The sequence below is a fragment of the Oenanthe melanoleuca genome, chromosome 5 (genome assembly GCF_029582105.1).
Source record: "Oenanthe melanoleuca isolate GR-GAL-2019-014 chromosome 5, OMel1.0, whole genome shotgun sequence".
NCBI lineage: Eukaryota > Metazoa > Chordata > Aves > Passeriformes > Muscicapidae > Oenanthe > Oenanthe melanoleuca.
The window spans coordinates 9,148,124-9,172,567 of record NC_079339.1 but is presented as its reverse complement, the minus strand read 5'-3'; the positions used below and the strand labels follow the sequence as shown (position 1 = coordinate 9,172,567).

General features: G+C 53.0%; 2 protein-coding genes across 2 annotated transcripts; both read left to right on the top strand.

The window, feature by feature from the left end:
- The first annotated feature begins 808 nt into the window (after positions 1 to 808).
- Positions 809 to 8,987, top strand: LOC130253686 (ras-related and estrogen-regulated growth inhibitor-like). Its single transcript, XM_056492454.1, has 4 exons — positions 809 to 971; positions 4,392 to 4,448; positions 5,078 to 5,151; positions 5,618 to 8,987. The coding sequence occupies exons 1-4, from the start codon at positions 875 to 877 to the stop codon at positions 6,101 to 6,103; spliced, it is 714 nt and encodes a 237-aa protein (XP_056348429.1). The 5' UTR covers positions 809 to 874; the 3' UTR covers positions 6,104 to 8,987.
- A 4,843-nt stretch (positions 8,988 to 13,830) lies between these two features.
- On the top strand, positions 13,831 to 23,949 carry LOC130253676 (SITS-binding protein-like). The gene is made up of 10 exons (XM_056492439.1): positions 13,831 to 14,289; positions 16,213 to 16,384; positions 16,956 to 17,160; positions 19,271 to 19,421; positions 19,505 to 19,684; positions 19,995 to 20,263; positions 20,694 to 20,830; positions 21,822 to 21,943; positions 22,932 to 23,111; positions 23,523 to 23,949. The coding sequence occupies exons 1-10, from the start codon at positions 13,831 to 13,833 to the stop codon at positions 23,694 to 23,696; spliced, it is 2,049 nt and encodes a 682-aa protein (XP_056348414.1). The 3' UTR covers positions 23,697 to 23,949.
- The last annotated feature ends 495 nt before the right edge of the window (positions 23,950 to 24,444 follow it).

The window sequence follows — 24,444 nt, the reverse complement described above, 5'->3', positions numbered from 1 at the left end:
TTTGCAGCACTGGTGTCAGCTGGGATCTGCATCCCATGCTGTTCTGGGGTTTGATGAAGAGAGTCAAGATGCTGCTCAAGGTGTTGCCAGGCTTGTCCCTTCTTCTCAGGATGCCCAAGGAAGATCCATGCCAGCTCCAGGTACTGCTCTGAGCTGTTACACGTTCCCTGCACACCTGGATACAGCCTGGTGATGCTGCTGCACCAAAACATAGCACAAAGCTTGTTTCCAGGGCTGGTGTGGAGTCCTTGCTCTTGGGTTTCTGTGGGGATTTAGTCGCTGGTTTGTGCGGAGCCAGGATTCACTTCTCGCCTTGCTCGTGGGACAAGGGGGAAGCCGGGGCTAAGTCAGCTCCTCTTGTCCACAAACATGGGGAAAATCGTGATTTCGGGCAGGGACTTGGGGGCAGGCAGCGCTCTGGCTGTGTTACTCTGGCTGGGGGGTGTTACACCACTTCCCTCTTTGCTCACTTTCATAAACTCACGGAATCCCGGGAAGGGTTGGGATGGAAGGGACCTCACAGCCCATCCAGTGCCACCCCCCGCCATACACAGGGACACTTTCCATAGCCCAGGTGTATCCGAGCCCCGTCCAAGTGGCTTTGCCGCTTTGTCAGGAGCAGCTTCCCCACTCCGGGAAGCGCCGCTGCTGCGTGCGGGGAAACTGAGGCACAACTCCCGAACCGGCTCCGGGACGGGATGAGCACCGCCTCCGCTGGCCAGGAAGGAGGAGGAGGAGGAGGAGGGGGAGGAGGAGGGGGAGGAGGGCATCAGCCGAGGCCGAGCCCAGCCCGGCCCCCGGGGCGGAGCCGGCGGAGCAGCGCCCGGCGGAGCGGGGAGCGGCGGATCCCGGGGCAGCCCCGGCGCGGTCCGGGATGAGCTTCCCGCGGCCCCTGCGCCGCTCCGTGAGCCTCAGCCCGGCCCGCACCCTGCGCCTCGTCGTGCTGGGACAGAGCGCCGTGGGCAAGACAGGTAGGACGGGGCTCCCCGGTGTCCCCCCATCCGGCTGGCATCTCCCCAGCACCTCCCTGGCATCTTGCTGCATCCCGCTGCTATGCCCTGGCATCCCTTTGGGATTCTCCCTCCGGCCAGAGGGACCAACCTTCCCATGTCCCTTAGAAAGCCGGGACGAGGGACATTCTCCCGATGCCCCCCCACCCCCTGGGTTTTGAGTTTCCTCCCCCTCGAGTTTCCCACTGGGACACTTTGCACCGGGGCTCCTTTCCCTTGCCCGTGGGAGCCCGGGGTGGACATCACTGACCGGGAGAACTTTCCTAAAAGCCGGGCTCGGGATTGGGTTTTCCCGGGTGAGAGGAGTTCGCTGCTCCTTCCCAGCGCTCACGGCAGCTCCTCCGCAGCGCCGGGCTGTTTTCCTTCAGGAAAACTCCCTTTCCCTGTGCCGTGTTCAGCGCTGTCCGTCTGTGCCTGCTGAGGTAGGGGTTTGGGAGCACCTCAGCTCCTTCCTTCATCCCATTCCTTCCTGGGGATCATCCTTCCCTGCTTCCCACTCCTCCATCGCGAGCTGTGAGCACTTGGGGGCAAAGGTGTCCCCTGCAGCACCCAGAGTGCCAGGATTGGGGTCAGGGGCAGGGAGAGCTGTGGATCCATGATCCATGTGGGCACACAGCTATGCTGCCGTGCCCTTGGAGACAGCGAATGTCCTGCCCCTCTGGAAAAGGGAAGGCATCACAGCAGTGGCACCTGTGCCGGGCTGTCGGAGCCGCTGGAATTGTGTTTCCACGTACAGCAACCGGCATGAACGGAAAATCCTAATTCCCTGATTAAATGGAAGGAAGCAACTCCCAGTTCTCCCTGAGCAATTCTGGAGCTCGGGCCGGGCTCACTCCGGGGAACTCGGGGCGTTTGGCCCCGATGGAGCTGATGGTTGCACGGGGTGTACGAAGCCTTTGGCTCGCCCCCACCCCAAACTCGTGTGTCCCCCCGCTGCTGGGCATCCCCCCCGGCACACAGCAGATTCCTGGCAGCTTTTGGGCTCGGTAGCTGCGGGGTTTATGCTGGGATCGTGGGTCTTTAAAAGTTCCTCCGGTTAGGTTCGGCTTGCAGCAGCGGGGTTTGTGACAGTGTGACAATGACACTGGCCGTGGAATCGGGGCACAGGGAGGTAATGGATACGTGGAGCGTGCCAGGAACAGGGAGCAGCCCCCGGGAACGGCAGGCTGCAGTCCCCCTGAGCGAGTCCCTCCCCATCTGTGTCCCCTGGGCGCTGTTCCGCACGTCCTCCCCTGCCGGGGACATCGTGTCACCTTCCCCGGGGGCTGTGCCCGAGCTGCCGGGTCCTGCTGCCCGCCAGCCCCCGCGCTGGGGACCAGGACACCTGTCCTGCTGTCCCTGCCCAGCTGGCAGGGGACATCCCAGGTGATGGATCGAGTGTGGGAGAGGCGAGGAAGGAGCCAAGAGCAGCAGCATCATCGCCTGAGCTCCTGTGGGGAGGACGGGGGAGGCAGCCGTGTCCCCAAGCGGAGGTGACATCTCTCCTGGCCAGGCTGTGAAGGAGGGGAGGCTGAAGGTGGATTTCATCCCGGCAGGATGTGAGCGGGCCCCGCTCTGGAGCATCCGCGGGACGAGCTGCTGCATCCATGGGATACAGAGCCAGGTCGGGAGAGTTGAGGGGCGGAAAAATCAAAGGGCAAATCCCGTGTGGGCAGCTACAAAAGGGAAAAATAACCCTTGATTCTTAGCAAGAATTTGGGGGCTTTTGGAGCAGTTTGGAAACATTCAGGATCTGGTGACCCGAGACTCTCCGAGCAGGGATGGGTTTGGGTGCAGCCGTGTGGTTTTAAGAATCAGGGCTGCGTGAATCAGCAGCGGGGGCTGAAATCCAGCCCAGCTGGGGTTTGTGCTGTCCTCTGCTGCTGCTGCCCAGCGTAAACTTTGCCATAACCCGGAGCAGAGCTCTGCCTGCAGCACGTGGAGGGAAGATGGATCGGCGCTGGAGCCGCTCCGCAGCTGCATAAACAGGGCAGCACGTGGGCGAGCACTCGGTGCCGTCCCCAGGTGCCCAGCCTGGCTCCTGGCAGGTAAATCACCTCTTGGGCCCGCAGCCATCCGCCCCAGCCCACGTTTAAAGCACAATTAACCCTTTCGGCTCCAAGGAAAGCCCTTCCCGAGGTGACTGATGTTCAGGATGGGGAGAAAAAGCTCCTTATAAGGCTGGGTGGCCGCGGCCGCTCCGCCTGCGGCCGCTTCCCCCACTGGCAGCTCCCCTCGTGTTCCTGCACTCCAGCCAATTTTTAATCAATCTAATTGGCTCCTCTTCTCATCCCACACCATGTGCTCCAGCTTTGGGTGGCTGCCTGACATATGACACACAATCAGGTGCTTTCTAGAGACCGAGCCTACCTCATCCTGCTCCCTCCGCTAATTCCATCGCCTCTTTGAAGGTGCCTGTAGGTACCTCCTGCAGGATCCCTGGTTATCTCCCCAGAGCAGTTTGGCTAAATTACCTGCTTTTTTCTTCAAATCATTTCCCTGCTGGGCAGGTTTAAACCCAGAGACAGACTGGAGAGGTATGAGGGTGGTGAAGCCCCCAAAGAGGAGCCAAGCAGGTGTGGGAGGCAGGAGAAGTTCCTTCATCCCTCTTTCCCCTTCTGAGGTTATTTAAGCCTGACCCATGCGAGGTTCCACATTGCTGAGAAAAACACACAGATCCTGATGGGCTTGGTGTGGGTCTGTGAGGGCAGGACACCAGCAACATCTGCTGGTGAGCAGCTGGGACAAACTGACCCTGGGTTGCAAGGGAAAGGGAGCTCCGAGTGTTGCTCCAGTTTGGTGTTGGCTTTTCATTTCCCCTTTTGTTTCTGGAGGGGTTTTCATCACATCCTGGTTCTGGTGAGGTTTATCCTCCTGTCACACTCATGGTCTATTTTCCCTTCCTCCTCTCCCTCCTGGCTCTGTGCTCCTGCCTAGCTCTTTAGAGGTTTCCTTCCCTCCTGGTTTTTCTCCCCTGTTCCACTAATTTCACCTTCCACTCCTGTTGCCTTTCCAAGCCAGCTCTCAGCCTCTCCACTACCTTTCACTCCCATCCCCATTATCATCATTAACGCCTTGAAGCACCACTTCCACCCTCCACTCCTGCTCTCTCTTCACCCTCCCGACCATGGCTTTGTCCAGAAATTCTCTCTCCAGGCATCAGCACTGCGTTTCCAAAGCAGCTTCCTGGAAAAAATGTTGTGGCCAAAGTCCCCAGGGAGGGTTTTGCCAGCAATTTGGGTTTGCCTGGCCAGGCTCTGGTGCAGGGATATGTGTAATGAGATGAGGGGGTTTAATTGCCTGAGCTGTGCCTGTTCCTGCTGCTCCTTTGCCCTTGCAAGGAGGAAAAATTAGTCCAGAGGACTGACAGCTCCAACAGGGTTCATTGTGTTTTTTTCCCAGCGCTGACTGTCCGATTCATCACCAGGAGATTCATTGGAGACTATGACCCAACCCTAGGTAGGAAAACTCCTTTTCCTTGGTGCTGTCACCATGGCAGAGCCAACTCTGCTCCCTTTCCCTCCTCACCCAGACATGCAGCCCTTGGACATCCTGACACCTCCCTGGGTCCTGCATGCCTTTTTCCCTTTCTGTTGTTATTAAGGGAAAATCTATTGGAACGAGCCATTGGATTGCACAGGGAAGTCCTGTGGGCTCAGCCATGGGATCATGGAATCATTTAGAGTCATGGGATCACACATAATCATTTTGGTCAGCAAAGACCTCTGAGAGTCCAACCATCAAACCAACAGTTCCTCCTCAGTTCCTGGAATTCCTTCCCAATCTGCTGGGACATGGCTTTTAAGGGACAGGAAGCATTAAGCCCCTGGAGTCTGTGCTCTCATGAATTCTAAGATTTTGGGGTTTTTAAATTTTTTTTTTTGCATTTGGATTGTTTTTTGAGCATTGATGCCATGTCCCTGCTGGAATGTCCCAGAAATATCCCCTCCTCCCTCTCTCCTGTGAACGCCCTCTCCCTCCCTTGTTGGTCTCACACTTTGGTCACTGCTGCCCTCTCAGCCACCCAGGTGGGCTGTGGCTGCTCCCTGGGGGTTCTCTCACACACCTTTCCTGTGTGTCCTGCCCAGAAATGATCTACAGGCACGTGGCTGTCATCGATGGGGAGATGGTGCACTTCGAGATCCTCGACACGGCCGGACAGGTGAGCTCAGCTGGGAAAACACCCTGGGACAAGAGCAGCCTGCCAGGGAAGGCAGGCCCTGCTCTTCCACTGGCCTCATTCCTGGTGTCTGCAACATCATGGTGATTACCTGAGGGAAAAGGTGTTTTGGTGAATTTATGTTTAACCTCAGTTACAGTGTGGCTTTGGGTAAATATGCCCCTATTCCCATGTGGGGCACAGCCGTGCTTCCTGTACCAGTGGAGCATCCTGGCAGCCCAAGGGAGCACTGATTCCCTCAATATCCACACCAGGACAGAGCTGATGGCCATCCCCACCTGCCACACTGCCTAACCCACCCCACCCCTGCCCCGGGCTGCCGGAGTTGCCACTGCTGTCCCCAAACCCTTCACGGAGACGGTGCCGCGCCCTCGGGAGGTTTTCCGGGGTTGCATCCCGCAGTGCTGGCATTCCAGCAGTGCTAACAGGATCCCGTGTGCCCTGGCAGGAGGAGGACTCCCTGCAGATCGAGGAGAAGATCAAGTGGGGCGATGGCTTCGCCGTGGTGTACTCGGTGACCGACCGCTGCAGCTTCGACGAGGTGATGCGGCTCTGCTTCCTCATCAACCACCTGCACGCCAGCCCCAAGCGCAGCGGCGCCGCCGAGCAGCCGCCCGTCGTCATCGTGGGCAACAAGAAGGACCTGCAGTTCGACAGGATGGTGTCCACCGAGGACGGGGAGAACCTCTCCAAAGCCCTCAAGATTCCCTTCTACGAGATCTCCACGCGGGACAGCTACGAGGAGCCGGTGGCCGTGTTCAGCAGCCTCTACCAGGAGCTGCTCAGGCAGGGCCACTTCTCCCCTGGCTCCTTCAAGAGGAGGACAGTGTCCAAGCTCATGGACAAGATTCCCAAGATGCAGGCCAGCTCCACCCTGAACTCTGCGGGCCGGAGCCTCAGCTTTAACTCCTTCAGGGACTACATTCCCGAGTGAGCAGCCCGGCTCCAGCCCGGGATGGGGCGGCTGCTGGGGCTGTGCTGGCTCTCTGCAGGGGAAGGTCAGCGCTGGAGAGGGTGGCACTGGGGTACAAAAGCCTGGGGGTTCTTCTTACAAGGGGCTTTGTGCCAGCAGGGAAGGTTTTCTTCTTCAATCCGATCCCTTTTTTCCCTCCTCTCCCTCCGGCACGGCCGCGGTGGAGCCGAGGTGACTCCAGAGGTGTTGGGACAACCCTTGGAGGGAGGCTCAGCTCTGTTTTGCTGGGGCTCAGACACGTCTGGGGGGGGCTTTCCCCCTCCCCTGAGCTGGCTGTACCCCAAATCCAGCACCCATCATGCTGGGTGACCCCGAGGTCTGTGCTGGCTCCCGGGCTGGCCATTCCCTGGGAATGGAGCCTGCTTCCTCAGTGTGGCTGGTGAGTAAAACCCCTGGATCTTCAAACCCTTCCAGCCCATCCAGGCTGTGCTCAGTAGCATGGACACAGAGCTGATTCCAGAAGCTGCTTGCAGGTCTGTCTGTCTGTCTGCTCATCCACTGCCCTGTTCCCAGAGGGAAAGTCACCACAGGCTGAGGACTTCTCATTTTGCACAGGGATGGGGCAGGAAAGGTGTGGGAAGGAGCCAGGCTCGTGGCTCATATTCCTCCCCTCCCTCTGGGTGCTGGGGGCTGTGTGGCTGTTCTGGGACCCTGTGGTGTGACTCCCCTGTCTCCCCCTGTTGTGACTGACCCCATTGTCTGCTGCCGTGTCCTGTGACAATAAAAGCCGAGTTCCCAACGCCTGTGGCGCTCCCAGGATAGGTTATGTTAGGAAGCTTAAAGAAAGGAATGCACGGTGTGGAATCACCCTTAAATTAGGGCTGGCATCCCCCTTATCCTCTCCCTGAGCCCTGGCACCATGCACCCTCCTGGCTCCCTCCACCCCAAAAGGCTTCCCTGGAGGATCACAGGGTGGGAAGCCACTCATCCCACCTCCCCAGCCCGCTTCAGAACCCACCCAGGCACCCTTTTCCCTCCTACAGGTCCTGGAGGTGTTTCCTGGTGCTTCTTGTATCTATCCAAGGGGTTTCCCTCCAGGGAAGGTGATTCATTATATTCCATTTTTCTTCATTTCTTCAACACCCACATTCTCCTGTGGGGGAAAAATGAGCCCCATCAAGGACCTAGGCCAGGAAAGCAATTTGGGGCTGCTCCTTCCCAGCACCTTCATTAAAATCCCAATTTTATTGAATTAAATTTAATTTAGTGAATTAAAATTTGCTCAGGGCTCTGTGTATGGGCAGAGCCCAAATGGGGGCTGGACAAGGGTGTGGGGGGAGGTATTTTTAGGGGGTTTAAGGCATTCCCAAGGGAGTTGAACACTAGGAGCTGGGTTGGGGGTTTGTGATCTGGCAGCTGGGATGGGTGGTGCTGTGCTGGCTGGAGAAGAGCCAGTTTGGGAAGTGCTGGAATGGGGAGAGAAGAGCTCAGGAGGGATTAAACTCCCCTGGGCTGCTGAAAACACACTTGAGCCTGTCAAATGAAGGATTTGGGTGCTCTCATTCCATGTCACTCAGCTCCCAAATATCCCCAAGGCTTGTCCCAGGGCATGGATTTAGCTGCTGGCTGGAGCCGGGCATGACGGAATCCCGCAATATTCAGCAGGAATTATTCCAAGTGATGGATGAGACAGGAGCAGCTCATGAGCAGGAAGCCAGGCCAGAGCTGGAACAGCATCCCCAGCGCTCCTGGCAGTGGAGGGGCCCTCGGCACGGCCGGGATCGCTGTCCTGGAGTAACCCCAGCCCTTTCTCATATCCCAAGGAATCCAGAAGGCTCCATGTGGTCACTGCTGCAGCCCCTCACCAGAGCTCCTGGCCCTGCCTGCTATAATTAGCACCAAACCTCATTAGGAGAGGCAGGGGCAGCTCTTCAGGACTGGTAATTGATAATTACTGGAAGCCTCTAATGGCTCTCCAGGGGCAGTTTCCTCTCCCTTATAAAGGAAGGTCTGAGGATGCAGCGTTCATTGGGGTGGGGAGAGGTTTTGGAGGGCAGGAGGGGAATTCTAGGGGGCATAAATCCTAAATTCCTGTGGTGAGAGGTCTGCAGGGGTTGGGCAAGGGAGAAGGAGGAAAAGAAGAACAAAAACAAGAAGAAGATGAGGAGGAAGAGGAAGGTCTGTGCCTTCCTTGGAGCAGAACCTGGAGTTTCAGAACCCTGGGCAGGTGAGTCCAAGGCAGGTCCCTGGAAAGGAGATGTCCAAAGCCCCTTGGAGGGTCCATGGGGATCTGGGACCTGCAGCCTCTTCCCTGCCAAGCAGGGCAATGCCACAAAAACATTTCAGGGGGATTTGGGAATGGAAGCTGGGAATGGTGGCTGGGGTTTGGTTTGCCTTGGAGCCCTCCCAAAAACCCACAAATGTCATTGGGGAGCACCAGAGAGAATTCCCCCAGGGAACAGGGATGGATGGAGCTGGGGTGTCCCATGCTGAACCCCTGGGTGTCACCTCTCTGGGGACAGCTGGTGTCCTCAAGGTTGTCCTGCACCTTTCCAGCCTGCTCAGCTCCACGGAGAGAAGAGGAACAGTTTTGGTCTCATCATTATCCAAACAGCATCTCCAGGGCCGGGATTGAATTTGGCAGCAGGCAGGGGCTGCAAATGTGCTCACCAGATTTCTGGGAAGCTTGGGAGAGGCAGATGAGGCAGAAAGGTCCTTTCCAAGAGCTCCCTTGCTGTGCTCACCCCCAGCAGCTCCCTGGCATGCCAAGCCCCCCAGTTATCCCCCTTGTCCCCTCTGCCAAGGGGTTTCCTGGAAAACCAAAATCCTGGTCTGAGGTTGGGGGGTGCAGCTGCTCTCTCTTTGCAGCCACAGCTTTTATCATCAGTTGTGCCTTGTTTTAATTTAAAAAAAAAAAAAAAAAAAAAAAAAAAAAGGGGGTTGAGGCTTTTTGAAGGCTTCTCCTGGAGGAGCAGCACATGGATCTGGCCTCACCACAGCCCTGTTTCTGGGGAGAGTGGAATTGTCAACAGCCCTTTCCAGGCAGGTGCTGCCTCCAGAGATCCCAAATCAGCACCCTCACCCCACTCTGAGGGGTTTGAGCTTGGAGCAGGAGCATTGAGGGTGTCCAGCTGCTGCAACATTCCCTGGATTTCAGGTACCTGGGCTGGGTTTCGAGGTGCAGGGGAGCAGGTGCCCCTTGAAGGGGTTTTCCTCAGCACAGTGGGCTCCTCTCTCCCCAGATTAGAAATTTCATGGAATATTGTGCATTAGGAACTTGGGTTTGGTGTCCCCAAGATATCAGGCTTTGCCTGAAGGGAAAAGGGGGGTAAGGGATACACAGGGGGTGTTTCCATCCCATCATACCAGCCAAAACTGGCAGCTGGAGCTGACCACTTTCCAGCTAGAAAATTATCCATACCTGGATTATTCCAGGTGCTCCAGGCTGCTCCCCAGCCTGCCCAAAATCTGTTGCTTGACATGAGACCCTCTTGAAAGGCCGGATGGACACAAAGAGCCCTGAAATCCAGGCTGGATTCCTGGTTCAGGGGACACAGCTGGGATGGGAAGGGACAGTGGTCGCTTCCAAGGGCTGTTCCTGTTTATAAGGCCACGTTGTCAGTGCAAGTCCTGCTGCTCGTTTTTTGCTTTGTAAACAGCTGTGGAGTTCATGGAAATCTGGGATTGCTTTCCAGGAGGAAATCTGGGCTGAGATTTGGGGATTTAGGAACCACATCACCCTTTTTGCCTTTTTTTTTTTTTTTTCCTTTTAATCTGAGCAATAGCTCAGCTCCAGTAAGGAGCCCAAAGCTCTCTAAGGCACAGAGAAATCCAGCACAGCCAAAAGCTTTTGCTGGCCCTGAATGGCAAGGCTGGGAACTGCAAGGGGAAGGGAAGCCTGAGGAGAAACACCCACCACGGCACATTGGCTGGTTTATTCCCAGGATGAATTCTGAAGGTATCTTTTCCCTTTGGATAAACCCTGTGAGGGCAGGAAGATGAGATATCCATGACCATCCACGTTGCCAGCTTCAGGGAATCCACTCTGGTTCATCCCTGTGTCTCCCAGCTTGTGGATATCCTGGATAAATGGATAAAAATGGGAGTTTGGTGGAGGCTTTTGAGGTACTGTGGGATACATCACCCATTTGGGATGAGGCTGCTCCCCACTGGGGAAAATGCAGGAGAAATGCCAAGTCCTGGAGACACTTTGCTGCTCCCACCATTTCTCCTTTGCTCTTGGCCAACCCACACAGCTTTCCTGTATTTCTTTTCTCTTTAATAATAATATTTAAGAAACCCCAAACCAGAAACCCCAGGAGGGTCTGGCTGGGAAGCTGCAGCTGTAATTGCTGGTGCTTAAAGGCTGTAGGAAAATATTGATGGAAAGGGCTGGGCCTTCCCAAGTGCAACCCCACAAAAGTGGAAAATGTCCCTTTTTCCAGCCAGCCTGAAAGGTGATGACAGAACTCTGGAAAGGAGTGTGATCCACAGGTTATGGAAGCCTCTTCTAGGGGACAGTGATCTTAAATCTTAAATTCCCAGACTAAGGGAATAACCCTTAGTGCCTGTTTTCTGGGTGTTTCACCAAGAAGCTTGGATTCTCAAGCTCTGCTTATGGATGCTGGTGAGTTAGAAGTGTTTGCAGCCTCCCATTCCATCCCTTCCCTGGGCACTGCCCACCCACAGGTGCCACATCCTACATGGCCCAGGGAACCTGGAGAGCTGGCAAATCCCAGAATGCTGGCATGGTTTGGGTTGGGAGGGACCCTAAAGCCCAGTTCCAACTCCCTGCCATGGCAAGGGACTCCTGGGCAAGGTCCCTCAGCAACCTTGGAGCTTGGAAAGCCCCACTGGATATAAAAGTAACAACCTCAAGGTCTTTTCAACCCTGAAAGGTCATGAAGAGGGAAAAGATGCTCCATTTTGCATAGGAGGAGATGTTAAAATGTTTAACAAAAAAAACCTCTGGAAGCAGAGGGGCAGGACACCCTTCTGGAATCCAGGGAGCCACCCCGAAATATTTTTTTTTCCCTGTGGCCAGTCAAGGCTAAGTGGTTTTTGTTGGCAGTGGGAGGAAGATGAAGGGAGGTTTCACTGCCTGTGGGAGCCAGTTCATGCTGAGGATGTGATAGATCCATTTCTCCTCCCAAAAAACAGGAGTTCTGGGAGGGTGGGAGACACCTCGGCCATGTGCAGAGTTGGGGGGCCCCAAACTTGGCCAAATATTGAGTTGATAAAAGCTCCAGCAGGATTTTTAACCTGGGATTTGAGCAGTTTTTAAGGAAAGGTTTATAAGCCATCCTCATTTCCTGCTATCCCACCCAGGCGTGGCCTCCTGTCCCTGCTGATCCCCCTGCACCATCCCGGGGTCTCCCTAATCCCACCTCGGGGCCCCTCTGCCATTCCATGGATGCGGTTTAATCTTGTGCCATGTGACAGAGCTTTGCCTTCAGCTGCTGCAGCTGAACTACCTCATCAGCTGCCCCCTGCCAGCCCATTTTGTGGTGGAAAACAGGGAATTGCCAATCCTTGGGCAGCTTTTGTGGCTTTTGGGTGCTGCTGCCACGTCCCTTTCTCCCCCTTGGACAGAGGATTAAACCTTCCCACTGTACCAGGATCCCTGATGATCCCAAAGATTCCCTTTTTACCTCTCCTCTGCCCTGTTTCTGCAGGTTTTGCAGCCAGCTGAGCTCTCCATTGGCTCCAGCTGATGCTATGGGTGAGTGTCTCTGAATCACCACAGGGTTTATTCACTTCTACTTCTTCCCCTTTTCCAGGTCATGGGGAGTATTGGGCCCCTCAAGTGCCTGTAACACTCCTGGTGGAAGGAACACCCCTCCTTCCTTTTTTTTTTTTTTTTTTAATTTTTCCCTTTATTTTACCAAGTTTTGGGGTCCCATGAGTCCATCACCTACAGCTTTGCTGGGACCTCTCATGACTGCATTCCCAGGGGATCCCCAGCCCCTCTGGGATGGACATCATGGTCTCCTAGCTCATATCCAAGCTTCTTTTATCCTTTCTCCTTTTCCTGGATCCATCTCCCCTCCCACTCTGGAGCCTCTTGTCCTGATGCTTCTCCTCCATCTAACACTGGATATTGCCTTACCTGAAATGAAAAGTTAATCCTGGAGAGAAAAGATCCCATCCAGGGGCTTATTTGGGCCACAGATGAGAATTTTCCTGGTGGATTTGGCTGTCCTGAAACTCTCCTGGAGTCTGGGGTGAGCAGGGCTTTGGCCTTGGTAATGCTGAGGTTTTGCCTGGATGCAGGATGGGGAAACACTTTTAAATCCCAATTTTTTTATATCTTGGCAGCCAACAGGTTGTAATATAGCTTAGAAAATTCAGGTCTTCCCTGATCACCTGTAGACATGGTGAGATGACTGTGAATGGGGACTGAAGCATGGAAAAATCGATGGAAATCTCAGATTTCCAAAGTTTTTGCACTGGTGGGGATTGCAAGTATCCTGGGAAGCAGCTTCCCTGTGGTTTTGGGTGCAGGCAGCACCCATTTTGGCAGCCCTGGAGTTAACATAAGGGACGGTCCAGTGGCTCATGTGAAGTAGGAGCAGGGATAAAATTCCCCAGAACTGGATGACAACACCAACAATGGCCAAAGCAGGAGAACGAGAGGGCTCAGCATTCCCATCCACGTGTGGATTCACAGGTGTGGAGTGAACACCCAATCAGAGCCACCTCAGCAAACTGGCAGAAAGAAACCCCTTTAAAATGATTCCCCTATGGGAAAAAATCCTTTAAAAAGGAATATTTTTAATGTCCTGCCCCTGCTGGGGATGCAGCCACCTGTGGCTACGTGCGGGCTGCAGGGGAGCGGGCGGGAGGGAGAGAGGGAGGAGGAGGGAGCTTGGCTTAAGTAACGCTCCTGGGTTAGTCTGGATCAAGTTCCTTCGGCTCCGGACGCCGCCAGGAGGGAAAACTGCCCTGGGGAAGAGAAGGGAAACCTGCTGCTGGTGGGAAAAGCATCGGGGACACTTCGGGGGCTGTGGCAGCATCTCCAGACCGGCTCTCAGGTAAGAGGGTGACGCGGGAGGGGCCGTGCTGTGCCAGCGGAGGTGGCACCATTCCCAGCCTGCCATCGGGATACAGGGACAAGCCAGTGCCACCCCACAAACTGCCACCACAGGTGACCCCTCACCTGGAGGAACAGGGGTGCCCGTTCCCTCGGGCTCAGCCAGCGCCCTGACCCTGCCCACAGGCGCTTTTGCTCTGGGCATTATCCAAACGCTTTTCCAGGGAAGAGAGGAGATGGGAAGAGGATGTTGCATCCTCTCTTTTCTCGACCCACCCTGGGATGTTCTCCTGCACCCCTGGCTCTTCGCCGCTGCTTCCAAAGCGAGCGGGGAAGTGATGCCAAACCCCATGGAGCAGCGGAGGCTGGAGCCGATCCCATTGTCCGCGGCCCCATCTCCCCGGGCTCTGGGCCACGTGTGTCCTCCTCCTCCTCCTCCTCGGTGTCACTGGGTGCTGCTGGCTGTGCCAAGGGGCTGAGCCACTGTCACCGAGCCCAGCAGTGGGATTTACTGCAAGGGACTCCCTTTACCTCGGGATCTGAGCAGAGAGAACACTTGTTCGCAGCTTTCCTTCTTTTAAACGATTTTTAAATTTTTGTGCATGCTTTTGGAGCTATCCCAGAGGATCTTTTGGAGCTATCCCAGAGGGTTTTCTTTCCCGTGCTGCTTCAGGAGGGGAGTTCAGCGGAGCCGCAGCATCCCCGCGGTCGCACCATGCCCCTGTCCCGCCACACCGGCCAGATCCCGGAGTCCACCTGGACCCTGGGCTTCAGGGAGATGACGGAGCCCTGGAAAGGCGCCGTGGGCTGCCTCGGCGTGGCCGTGTTCTTCGCCATGACCATCGGCATCATCTCGTGGCAGGCGCTGGAGCAGCCGCCGGAGGAGTGGGTGCTGCGGGGCCGGGACGCGGGGATGCTGTGGGAGCGCGGCCGCGGCGCGCTGCTGCTGCGGGCGCTGCCGGCCGGCCGGCCCGTGCTGGCCATCGCCGTGGGCAGCGTGCCGGCCGCCGAGCCCCCGCCGCCCCGCGACCGCTGCTGGCACGACGGCGGCCAGTTCTGCTATTCCTGGGAGGAGGATGCCGAGCTGCGGCTCTCCCTGGAGCCGCCGGCGGCTCCTGGGACCGAGTGCTACGGCGTGCGCTGGACCCCGCTGCGCCCCGACGTGACCCTGAAGGTAACGGGGCCCCTCTGTCCAGCTCCAAACCCTTTGGGATCCAACAAGGGATGGTCTGGCCTCACCATAACCCCCCAGCTCAGTTACGGGCTCCCCACCTTCCACAGTCGGAAGGTGCCGGGTGGGAAAACTTGGAAACATCGTGGCCCCAAAATCCTGCGGTGGTGCCACGTTGGTGACCCCGGGGTGGGAGAGCTGTGTTTATATGGAGACGGAGTAAATACCCACTGGAGATGACAATGCTGGCGAGAGCCTCGGGAAGGTCTCTTCCAACACAGACACAATGGGCAGATCCCGCGGGATGCGAATAATCCGTGTCTGCCGCTGCAAACATTTTTGGTACCATTCCCTGTTTTCTCACTCAGTTAAATAAAAGCAGACTCTGGGAAGGAGCCTTAGGAGGGGAAGGAGAAACGCTGTCAGAGCGGGGTGCACAGTTGTGGGGTGCCCTCAGAGCAGGGAGGGAAGTGGGATGGGGTTTTCTGGGATGGAGGATTCTTCCCATTTAGCAACAAAGCTAAAATCATAAAAAATGGCTAAAATATTTAGCCATAAATCATAAATTTGGGTGGGTGGAAGGTGGGTATCAGGTCTCCCCCACTGAGTGTGAGGTGTTTGAGAGCATGAGTGAGACAGAATAAGCTTTCCCCCACTTTAAAAAAAAAAAAAAAAAACAAAACCCCAACCATTGGAAAATATGATCCAGCGAAATCTGAGTTAAGAACAGACTGTTTTCCCTCTTTCCCAGCTGGTGTAATGAGTTCAGCTGACACCTGGTACAGCTATTCCGAGCCTCCAGGGTTTCCACTTTAATAATTTACATCTCTTCTACCCACCCCTTGGAGAGACTTAACCTCTCTGCGCCCCGAGCTCAGGACTCCAGGACGATCTGAAGCCTTGGGATTGGGAATAAACATGGGGTGGGTTGAGTGAGGGGTCTCCAGGTCCCCTCTGCCACCCCAGGCCCCCTTCACGGCCCCAGATCTCTGGGCTTTCGGGGAAGCCCATCCTGCCTGGGGAGTCACGAGGACGCTAAGTCCTGCTGATCCCTCGATTTGGCAGAAAGGGGAAAGTTTGAGAAGCTTTGAAGTGAAAACTGATGATTTCTGGCAGGAGGCGGGTCGAGGATGGGGATGTCCTCCATCCCAGGGCCCTGTCAGGCCTATGAGAAGTGCTCCAAATCCCCAAACTGAGTTTTTTGAGGGAAACTCTTGTTATCAGCCCTCGGGAAAGAGGGAAGCTGTGCCTTGGGAGCGAGGCTGTGTCATCCTCAGGACACTGGTGCCATCAACCTGAGGGCTTGAGATGGGGCTAAGAGCTCTTGGGGACAGCTGCACTTGCAGATTCACTCCAGAAACTCTGGGGAAGGCAGCTGGAGAGCTTAGTGTTTTTTAAGTAAAACAGAGGGAAAAAAACACACCAGAGATAGAACCGCCAAATGAAAAATACCAACCAAATAAAAAGCCTTACCAAACCAAAAACCAAAACAAACAAACAAACAAACAAAACAACCCCAAACAAACCAAAATACATAGATTTTCCAACTGGGTTTCTGAGAGGGCCCTCAGTGCATTTTAAAGCCATTTCCTTGAATTTCCCCTCCATTGTCCTGTCCCACAGCCCCTCACACCTGCAGAGTCTCTGCTCAAACCTTTGCAGCATCTTTTCACCAGCAAGGTGTTTGATAACTGTGGTGGGGTGCAGAAGTGTGATTTCTGCGGCAGTTTGATTTTATTTGTGCTCCTCCAGCAAAAACTGGTGTGCTTTGTGAAGCTCTTCTTGCTTTTCCTTTGTTTTTTAAACAAAACCATGATTTTATGCTGTAAAAGGAGCACCTTCCACTAGCACAGTTTGCTCCAAGCCTGGCCTGGAGTACTCCACCTGAGTATTCCTCACTCTTTGATGATGCTTTCCTGGCTGCAGGACTGTTTTTCCATGGCCAATGTCTCCTGGTATGGAGGGCCAAGCCTCCGTGCCCAGCGCTGGCCCCTGAACGGTGCCGAGAGCCCCGCGCAGCCCTTGGTCAGCGGCGACCTCAGCACAAACCCCGACGGCTTCGGGCCTGTTCTGGAGAGATATTTCCTGGGATCCACAGGTAACCACCTCCTTCCCTGTCCAGTGTGCCACAGCTTCAATCCCTGTGGGAAAGGCAGTGATACTGAAGCTGGTTGCCTGAGGATGAGTGGCTCAAGTCACTCCAGGGACATCCTGTGCTCTCTTTGTGCCTGGTTTGTTTTTAAGCCCAGATCTGTGCCCATTGCTGTATCCCCAGCTACACTCCAGCAGCTTACTGATGCTGCTGTGGGATGCTGGATTCAGGCAGGAGTTCAGCTGCTGGTGTCATTTTTTGGGTATATTTAGATATATATTTTGGTTTATTTAGAACATCAAACATCAGGTATTACCTCAATTTAATCCAATGAGCTGCAGCTGCCCTGCACTGCTGAGGCCGCTGAATGCCGGGCAATAAGGAAAAGAAAGGGAGAAATCCAGCCCTTGAAAGGCATTTTGAACTCTAAATGGAATAGCAGGAGCAGGATGAGGATGGCTGGATCTGTGGTGGGATCAACCCGGGAGGGGACCAGTCAGGCTCTGCCCCGCTCATCCCTGTGACTCCTGAGACCGGCTGCTTGCCAACACACCATTTTCCCGCTTTTCCCCCAAAGGAGTGACGGTGACGGTGGCTCCCGACGTGTCCCTGCTCCTGTCTCTGGAGAGCCAGCGGCAGTTCTGCCTGGAGACGCCGGCGGGACGAGCGGAGCCCCTGCAGTACCAACTCTGTGTGAGCTCCGACGTGGCGGCCGCCCACCGGCACACGGCCGGTGCTCCGGCGGGAGCGGCTCGGACACCGCCGGACACGGCGCTCCTGCGGTGAGCACTCCTTCCCTCCCTGGTGGGAACCCTTCCAAACATCATCCTGGTTTGAAGGACAGGTGTCTGCCAATAAAGGCAGAAGCTTCTCTTTGAAATCGAGAATGTAAACCCTCTCCCTCCAAATTATTATAATTTTGAAATTCATAGGCTCTCAGGCAAAGATATGGGAAATAGGAATAACAGTTCTTTAGCAGGAAAATTAAAACAGAAATACAGTATTACAAAGAACAATCCCAACCCTGTCAGTCAGTCAGAACACAAGCTGACACCCTGTCAGTCAGTCAGGGTGTTTGTAGCAGTCCCATTAAATTGCGGCTACAGTCCTCCTGCAGTGACAGATGTGGTTCAGCTGAAGCAGTGATCCTGTAGAAGGGTGCAGTTTTCCTCTGAAGGTCCAGGGATGATGTGGAAAGGTCTGGCTTCTCCTCTGGAATCCAGTGAAAAGAAGGTAACTTACTGTCCAAAATCTCAGTTTTTATCTAGGTAGGAAAGGCTTGGCTCCTCCCTCTGGCTGGAGCATCTCCCATGGGATGATGTGATTTTATCAGTCATGCAGTGGGACTTAATGGGCCAGTAGCAGATGATATCTTCCTGGAGGGAGGATGGGTTGTGGAAAAGATAAAGATGATTGCCCCATCTTGTCTTAAAGATGGCCCATTAGCAGATAGTATGTACCACAGGTGGTGATAGAATACACATTTCTGGCCACATCAACCCAATACAAACATCCACCTCGCTCTGCCAAGCATCTCATGAGGTGTTGATTTTTTGTTTTTTTTTTTTTTCCAAAAGAGTTGAGCAGTTAACAGTTGCTATAAAGTTATTTATTGCAAAGGCCCAGAGTCCCAAGTGTTAAAGTCTATGTTAAAGTTTTCAGCAAAGAGTCCTAAATGAAAGTAAAGTCCCAATTAGCAGCTGTTCTTGTTGAGGTCCCAGCAGGGCCAGTGTTACTGCGGCAGCTCTTCGGGTGATGATGATGGCAGTAGGGAGAGAAGAAAAGTGAGAGAGCAGGAGCAAAAGCAAAAGCTAATCTCTCCCTGTACTGTTTTGAAAGCAAAATCAGTGAGACACTCCAAGTCAGAAACACAATTTTATAGGAAAAAAGAGAAAAATTAAATACATGGAATAGTACAAAAGAAAAAACCACTGACAGAGGCAGAATACAGCCTGACACCCTGCTAGTTAGGGTGGTGGCAGCAGTCTAGATGAAGTGGTCTTGTTGAAGCAGTGATCCTGTAGAACGATCTGGTAGCCCTTGTCCTCTGGAACCCAGTGGGGAAGGGCTGCTTTGGTGTTCCAAATCTCAGTTTTTATCTAGGTAGGAAAGGCTTGGCTCCTCCCCCTGGCTGGAGCATCTCACAATGGGATGATGTAATTTTATCAGTCATGCAGTGGGACTCAATGGCCCATTAAGGATGGGTCATGGGAAAAATAAAAAACATTGCCCTACCTGGTTTTTAACAGATGGCCCATTAGCAGAGGGTAACTCCCACAGAGATAAGAATCACTGCCCCACCTGGTTTCAGCAGATGGCAATAGAATACATACTTTTGGGCATATCTTTACATTGTAACCTAGGACATTCCCCAGTGCACAGATTCTTATATACAAATTACCCAACAAGCTAAAAACACAAACTCGAACCATTTTTTCTTAACTTATTAGAATTCTAGTTACATACAAACTCCGCATATGGTCTATCTTGTTCTATTTAAAAAAGCAATATTCTTACTATAGTTTTATTATGTCTAAAACTATGTTCCTGGAGTTTCTACGGAAACACTAGTATCTATAGTATATATATAAAAAATACTATATCTATACTATATATATAAAAAATATACAATATTTTTTAGCCTTTACTAGAACTCACGCTTCTATACTGGTAGCTAAGACTTTCCTTCTCAAAAGCACTTAAAACATATTCTTGCTTGCTTGCTTATTCTAAAACTAAAAGTTACACCTCTGCTTTATGTGTGAGTGGCTTAATATACGTCAATCCATCCAAAGGTTTTAATTCAACCCCTGCACTCTGATTTCTCTCGGAAGAATTCTGAGAGACTCTCGACTTACAGACCCCAACAATGAGGAATTTCCCACCCTGCAGGTCTCCCATCTGGCGGTACCACGGCCCGGAGGGTTCTGCTGCCAAAATCAGGCGAGGCCTGAGGTCGCTGGTGAGGAGGCTGAAGCGGCATCGCCTTCAGGAGGGCGTGGTGGCCCTGGGGGAGCGTGGCACCGCCGTCCTCGCTGCCGCAGTACGGTCATCCTGCCATCCTTCGGGCACGTGGGGAGCATGGTGCTCCCACAAACCCCTCATTCCATCCTTTCCCGCCCGCAGGACCTCGTGCCCCAGGAGCGCAGGAAGAGGCAGGCCCCGGCGCTGGTGGAACCTCTGGAGCTCTCCATCACGCTGTCCCTGTACGCCAGCGTCACCTCCCCGCTCTTCCTGCGCTCCCTGCGTGGCGGAGAGGCCGCAGGATACTGGCTCAGCCGCCAGCCCCGACCCGGGGGCAGCTCGGTACGGGCTCCAAACCAAAATTAGAGCTGAATAAACCCGCCCAGGCTTATTATTTACCAAGGAACACAGCCTGTGCTGGCGCAATTTCCACTTCCAGTGTTCAGAAGATTCCCCAGCTCCATTTCGTGTGGTCATTTTAATGATCCTTTTGCCACCAGCTCAGGGATTTTTGGGGGGTTGAGGGAGTTAATGCCTGCACCATGACAGTGCAGGGTGGGATGGGGGCAGCAGGGCACCCCCAGCCTTGCACTCCGGAATAAGGAGGATATTCTATGGATCTGACAGGAATTTCCATCCTCCTCCTCCGCAGATCCCGCTGCTGACCACCTGGAAGGGGCAGCTCTGTGCCCGCCTGAACGTCACCAGCGAGGCAGCGCTGGGCTGGTACCTGGGTCGTGCCCAGCGCCTGAGGCAAGCGCTGGGGGCCACCTACATGGCCTTCGAGGGAGTGGAGGGCAATTCCTTCCTGGAGCAGGATGTTCCTGCTCCTGCTGAGCTGGAGAGTGATGGATACACTGAGGTGCTGGCGGCAGCACTGGCGACGCTGGGCAATGGCACCATCGTCAGCGCCGGGACCAGGTGGGCACCAGGAGAGGCTTGGCTGGGGCTGATGGACACAAGGGCTCACAGGGGTTGAATCAGTGCTTGGAATATGTTCCTGGTATTCCAGATGTTTCTTGGCAGCTGGGGCAGCGTATTTGAGTTAATGATCCTTGTGGGATTTGAGGGTGGTGAGGCCCTGGCATAGGGTGCAGAGAGAAGCTGTGGCTGCCCCATCCCTGGAAGTGTCCCAGGCCAGGTTGGACAGGGCTTGGAGCAAGCTGGGACAGTGGAAATTGTCCCTGCCCATGGCAGGGGGTGACACTGGATGGGCTTTAAGGTCGTTCCCCACCAAGCCATTCTGGGACTATAATCTGGCCCCAGTGACTCCCAAACCAGCTGGGCATCATGGAATTTCAGCTCCTGCGAGCCCTCTAAGCACCCGGAAGGGTCTGTGTTGTTTCCCCAGATCCAGCCACCTCCCGCTGTTTGTCCAGATGAGCCCCCTGCGCTCCGACTGGAGCCACGCGGGGCTGAAGGGGCTCATCCCCTCCGTGCTGCACTACAGCCTCCTGGGCTACAGCTTCTTCATCCCTGATGCTGTAGGTAAGAACTGGTTTTCCATTTTTCTCTGGCTTCTCTGCAGTGAATTTTGCAGCTTTTTTCCCAGCATGGGAGCTACATTTGCACCTATGGATGCTTGGAGCATTTTGCTCCTCAGTTTTCCGTTGTGCTGGCTTGAATGGGATGAATGGGGGGGGAAAAGTGAGGAATTTAAAGCAAAAGAATATGCTGTAAATATTGCCAGGCAGCTCCAGCAGCAGCCAGGTCTCTGGGGATGTTCTTCCCAGAGTTCCACCATGGCCCATCCTTGTGGGGCTTGGCTTGGGCTAAATCCCACCGGCACAGCCAGGATCTGCATCCCCAGGCTTCTGGCTGGGAAATGGATATTCCTAAAACCCCAAAAGCTCTGCTCCAAGTCTGCATGTCTGCTCCGAAGCAAAAAGGCTGCAAAAATCCTGAAACAAAAACATTATAAAAGAGCAAGAAACAACCTTTAATCAGGGCCAAGTGGATCCCTTTCCCTTTGTCTAGGAGCTGATGGAGTTAGTGGTGGTTAAAACATGCCCTGAGTGTGCAGGGGTTGTGCAGAAGCGTCAAACATGGAGAGCTGAGCTAAACAACAGCCCTGAAATAGGGGTTAAGAGCAATATTTCAATTTGGCCTCCAGTTTTAGCCTGTTTTCCTTAGAAAACGAGACTCGAGTAATCCCAGCATGGGAGTTTGCATCCCAAAGAGGTGCTTGGCTTGGGTGGATAAGAGAGCCAGGCAGTTTGCTGCCAGGGGCTGTGTCCCAACATCCTGGGAGCTGCAAGAGTTGGGAAAAGCCTCTGGAGGAAACAGGAATTTGTGGATGGCTGGGTGAGCCCTCAGCATGGGGCACGGGGGTTGTGCCATTTCCAGGGAAGCCGTGCCAGGTTTCCAGAGCGATGGCTCCCAGGGATGCTCTGGCTCCCAGGGGTGTTTTAGGCACTGGAAGGAACTTTGGGGTTTTCATGCCATGTGAGAGCCTCACTCCAGCCCCACGTTCCCGCAGGAGGGAGCCTGGCTGGAGCCACCCCGGGGGACCCGGAGCTGTTTGTGAGGTGGCTGCAGATTGTGACATTCCTGCCCGTGATGGCTTTTGGGACCCCGCCCTGGCTCTGCTGTGACACCTGGGTACGTATTCCACACTCCAGACAGGAATTCTGACATGGCCAATGCCCCCAAAAGCCATGGAAGGCCTGGCAGGGGTCTCCAGCCAGCTGCTGTCCTCAGCTTTCTATTGAAGTGGGAATAAATCCATTATCAAAAGGTTTAGTATCAACAGATTTAATTATATTTCAATTCAGTGGATTCATATGCATTATCAGTGGGATTTAAATCAAATTAATTAAGGTCCTTTATCAGTGGATGTAAATCCATTTAAATACAATTAATTAAGATCCATTAAAAATAGATGTAAATGCTTTTAAATTCATGAGTTTATGTGCATTGTCAATGGATCTAAATTCACTCATATCCATTATCAATGGGTTTAAATCTGTTTAAATCCAATGGGTTTATATTCATTATCAATAGACTTAAATCCATTTATATCCAATAGATTCATGTTCCATATAAATGGATTGAAATGGAAATTGAAATTTAAATCTAATTGGTTCACATCTATTCTCAATGTATTTAAACCCATTTAAATCTAATGTATTTGTAACCACTACCAATAGATTGAAATGCAATGGATTGAAATACTTTTAAATCTCATAGATTCATATCTATTCTCAATGTATTTAGACCCATTTAAATCTAATGTATTTGTAACCACTACCAATAGATTTAAATGCAATGGATTTATAATAATTATCAATGGATTTAAATCTATTCAAATCCAGTGCACTCATATTTGCTATCAATAGATTTAAATCCAGCTAATTTATAATAATTACTAATGGATTTACATCCAAATCAATTAATGTCCACTATCAACCCCATTTGCACCATAACTTGACCGGGACATTCCAATTCAGTAATTTCTCTTCCCAAAGGAATATATACTTTACTTTTAAACCTTTAATTCTTTATTTTTGGTTTGCTTTTTTTTTTTCCCCTGCCTGCTTTGCTGTTTCCTGGATGTTGGGCTCCTCATGGATTTGTCCCCCACCTGCAGGTCCTGAATCTGACCCGCCAGTGCATCCAGAGGCACCGGGACTTGGTCGTGCCACTGCTCCTAAAATACAGTGAGGAGTGGCAGAGTTTGGGATACCCCATCTTCCGCCCTGCCTGGTGGCTCAGCCCCACAGATCCAGTTGCATTCACCATAGAGGATGAGTTTCTCATTGGAGATGAGGTGGGAATTCTGCATTACTCCTCTAAATCCAGCTCTGTCCATGTGCAAACCGGGACTTGGATATTTGAGCAGATTTAAATCCAAGGCAAAGCAGCTGAGTTTTGTTGGCTTTCCTCATGAAACTCTTATTTAGGGCCCTGAAATCCTCCATCAGCTTTGGAAGGGAAATGATTTAGCAGGAATAAATAGTCTCAGAATGTTGGGAACTGCTTTTGCAAACTGCTTTTCCCAATTCTTGCTTGGAGCAACCTGGGATAGTGGAAAGTGTCCCTGCCCATAGCAAAGGGTGACACTGGATGGTTTTCAAGATTTCTTCCCACCCAAACCATTCCAGAATTCCCTGATGATGATCTCATCCCCACTGGCTAATTCTCCCTGTGCTGAAGTTCTTTCTTTTTCTTTTCCCTGCAGGTCCTGGTTGCTCCAATAACAGAAAAGGGACAAACGTGGAGGGATATCTACCTGCCAGGAGAGGGGCACCTCTGGCTGGACACCAACACTGCCCAAGTGTTTGATGGTGGCACCACCCTGAGGAATTACTCTGCCAGCCTGGCAGAGGTGCCAGTGTTTGTAAAATCCTCCTGAATCCAGGCTGGGCAGCTCTGGGACAGAGACCTCTGAGGGCAGTGCTGACCACAGGCTCCCTCCCCTCAGACTTCCAGCCTCTTTGCACTTTTCCAAGATAATTTTGGTTTTGTTTTATTGGGTTGTTGGGGTATTTTTGGTGGTTTTTTTTTGTTTGTTTTGTTTTGTTTTTTTTAATTTCAGCAGAAATTGACTGGATTTTCTTACTCATTGTCATCCTAAAATAGTGGCTCTGCCACCAACATCCATCCACACTGAATGCTGCCTTTTTTCCAGGGTTTTCCTGGTGAAATATTTACGTTTATGTGGGCATATCCAGCATTTCCAGGCCCCTGGCACCATGCTCAGAGAGGATTTTCCAGGAGATAAACAAACATCAAGTTATACCTGAGGGGAAGTTTTGTATTGAACTAAAAAATTAAATCTAGGGGGAAATTGCCAGGATAGTTTTGGTGCTCTGTGTGGCCACCTCCTGTGCTGAGCAATGCCACCTGAGGCTGTGTGTGGTTCCCAGGTAGCAAGAGCCCACCTTTTGAGTATATTTGGGAAAATGAGTGAATTCCAGGCATATTTGAAACAGGTTTCTGAGGAAGAAAAATAAACTTCATCAGGCAGAAGAGTGGCTCTACCAGAGCATGATGTGGATATCAAGGATCCTTGTCCATCCCCTGTGTGCCAAGGCTCCTGCTTTTCACCATTTGTTGGATTTTATGGCATTTTCCCAATTCTTTCTTGCAGTGCAAGAGTG